Below are 2,355 nucleotides of genomic sequence, written 5' to 3'. Positions count from 1 at the left end.
TGCTCATCAAACAGTATCAGCTTCTTAAATTGGTTATGTTGCCAATCAGCTTCTGCTATCTCACATTTAGCCATAATCCTCAACGAAGGCACTTCTATGTCAATCAACAAAACAACCTCCATTCCATATACCAAAGAGTAAGGGGTTGTTTGTGTAGATGTTCCAAATTGATGTCATGTATCCCCAAAGTGTAAAACGCAGTTTGTTTGGCCAATTTCTGTAGGTTTCCATTGTCTTATACAGAATGATCTTAATATTCTTATTTGCAGCCTCAATAGCTCTATTGGTTTGTGGCATGTATGTTGATGACTTGTGAAAAGCCACATTATATTTCTCAAGTAGAACGACCACTTCTCCTTTGAAGTGTGAGCCATTGTCTGAGATTACTTCTTTTGGCACCCCATATGTACAGATGATGTTATTCCTGATGAATTTGGCCACGTGTGATGCTTTTAATACTGAAAAAGACTGTGCTTCAACCCACTTGGTAAAATAGTCAATGACAACCAAGATGAACTGATGCCCATTTGACCCTTTTGGTGTGACTACCCTGATGACATCTATGCCCCAGACTAAGACAGCCCAAGGCGAAGTCATGTTTTGAAGTTTTGATGACGGGATATTCATGTGATTGGCATAGATTTGACATTTGTGGCATCTCCGAACAAAGTTAATACAATCACTCTCCATGGTTAACCAGTAGTATCATTGTCTAAGCATCTTTCTAGCTAGCATTATACCATTCATATGGGCTCCACACTCTCCTCCATGGATGGCTTCTATGATATGCTTTGCCTCTTTTTCCTCTACACACTGGTTGTGCATTCCCAGATGCCCCATTCTATGCAGCTTATCTTCGTAGATGATGAACTAAGCACCCAGACACTGTATTCCCCTTTTTCCTTGGCAATTGCCCTTTGTAGGTATGTACCGCTTTCCAAAAAGTTCCAAATATCAAAGTACCATGGGTTTTCATCTTGAACCTCTTCTATTCCAGCTACCATTTCATATGCAGGCGTATATCTTTGTTCTATCAGGATTGGGCACATCTTTACTCCAACTGGTATATCTATCATTGAAGCTAGGGTTGCCAACGCATCAGCAAATCGGTTGTTTTCTCTCACCAGGTGTGTAAATGTCAGTCTTTCGAACCTCGGGATCAACATGTTCAAGGTCTGATGATAGACTTTTATTTTTCCCTCTTTAACCTTCCAATCTCCATTAGCTTGAGAGACGACCAAGTTTGAATCCCCAATCACATCTAACCTTATTACCCCTAGTTCTAGGGCTGCCTCCAATCCGGCGATGCACGCCTCATACTCTGCTTGGTTGTTGGATACCTTTTGGAGTTTGAAAGCTAAAGGGATATGGGAATCATCTGGTGTTATCAGCAACACGCCTATCCCATAGCCAAATTGATTGGACACTTCATCAAAGTACAACTTCCAAGTGTCTTCTTCTATTTGCATGACCTCCTCATCTAGGAATGAATACTCCATATCTTATTCTCTTTCAATCGGGTGATCAACCAAAAATTCTGCTACGGCCCTTCCTTTAACAGATTTGTGAGTGACATACTTGAGGTTGAATTTGAAAAGGAAAAGAAACCAATGAGCTAGTCTACCGGTAAGCGCTGGTTTCTCAAAGAGATATTTGAAGGAGTCTAATCTTGAAACTAGAATTACCAAGTGAGCTAATAGGTAGTGTCTTAACTTTTTGGTGGCCTAAACCAAAGCTAAGAAAGCTTTTTCCAAAGAAGTATAGCGGGTCTCGTATTCAACATCTTTTTACTTAAGCAGTAGATGGCCTTCTTCACCTTCTCATCTGACTCTTGTGCAATCATACATCCCATTGTTGATTCAGTCACTGATAAATACAAAATCACCGATTTTCTTAGCTTAGGTGGCGATAACAAAGGCAGATTTTGCAAATACTGTTTAACTTGCTCGAAGGCAAACTGATACCGATCATCCCATTGGAATTTCTTTCCTTTCTTTAAAAGACGAAATAGTGGTTCACAGGTTGAGGTTAATTTAGAAATAAAACTCCTTATGAATTGCATTTTTCCCAAAAAGCCTCACACCTTCTTTTCAGTCATTGGTGGAGGCATTTCTAAGATAGCCTTAATTTTAGATAGATCATGGGTACCAAAATCCAACATATGATTGTCTTATTGTGGTATGCCTTAAGTCCAACGCTAAAGAAGGAAGGTAGTACCTTAATAGTAGATGCTCTAGACACATGACCGGAGACAAATCTTTCTTCAATACTCTATCATCCAAAGACGGAGGATTTGTCACTTTCGGAAACAAAAAGAAAGGGAAAATCATTGGTATTGGTAGCATCGGTATCTCT

The 2,355-nt window shown here is 39.7% G+C and overlaps 1 protein-coding gene across 1 annotated transcript; it reads right to left on the bottom strand.

The window, feature by feature from the left end:
- Window positions 1-806: 806 nt before the first annotated feature.
- Window positions 807-1,499, bottom strand: LOC145813104 (uncharacterized). The gene has a single exon (XM_082908370.1). The coding sequence runs from the start codon at window positions 1,497-1,499 to the stop codon at window positions 807-809; it is 693 nt and encodes a 230-aa protein (XP_082764496.1).
- Between the last annotated feature and the right edge of the window lie 856 nt (window positions 1,500-2,355).

The sequence above is a fragment of the Camellia sinensis genome, chromosome 15 (assembly GCF_055761805.1).
Source record: "Camellia sinensis isolate YWXY chromosome 15, ASM5576180v1, whole genome shotgun sequence".
NCBI lineage: Eukaryota > Viridiplantae > Streptophyta > Magnoliopsida > Ericales > Theaceae > Camellia > Camellia sinensis.
The sequence above is the reverse complement of the archived record's forward strand: the minus strand, read 5'-3'. Positions and strand labels throughout refer to the sequence as shown.

Excerpts from the sequence above, each read along its gene's own strand:
- LOC145813104 (XM_082908370.1), bottom strand. The coding sequence starts at position 1,499 with ATGGAGTATTCATTCCTAGATGAGGAGGTCATGCAAATAGAAGAAGAC.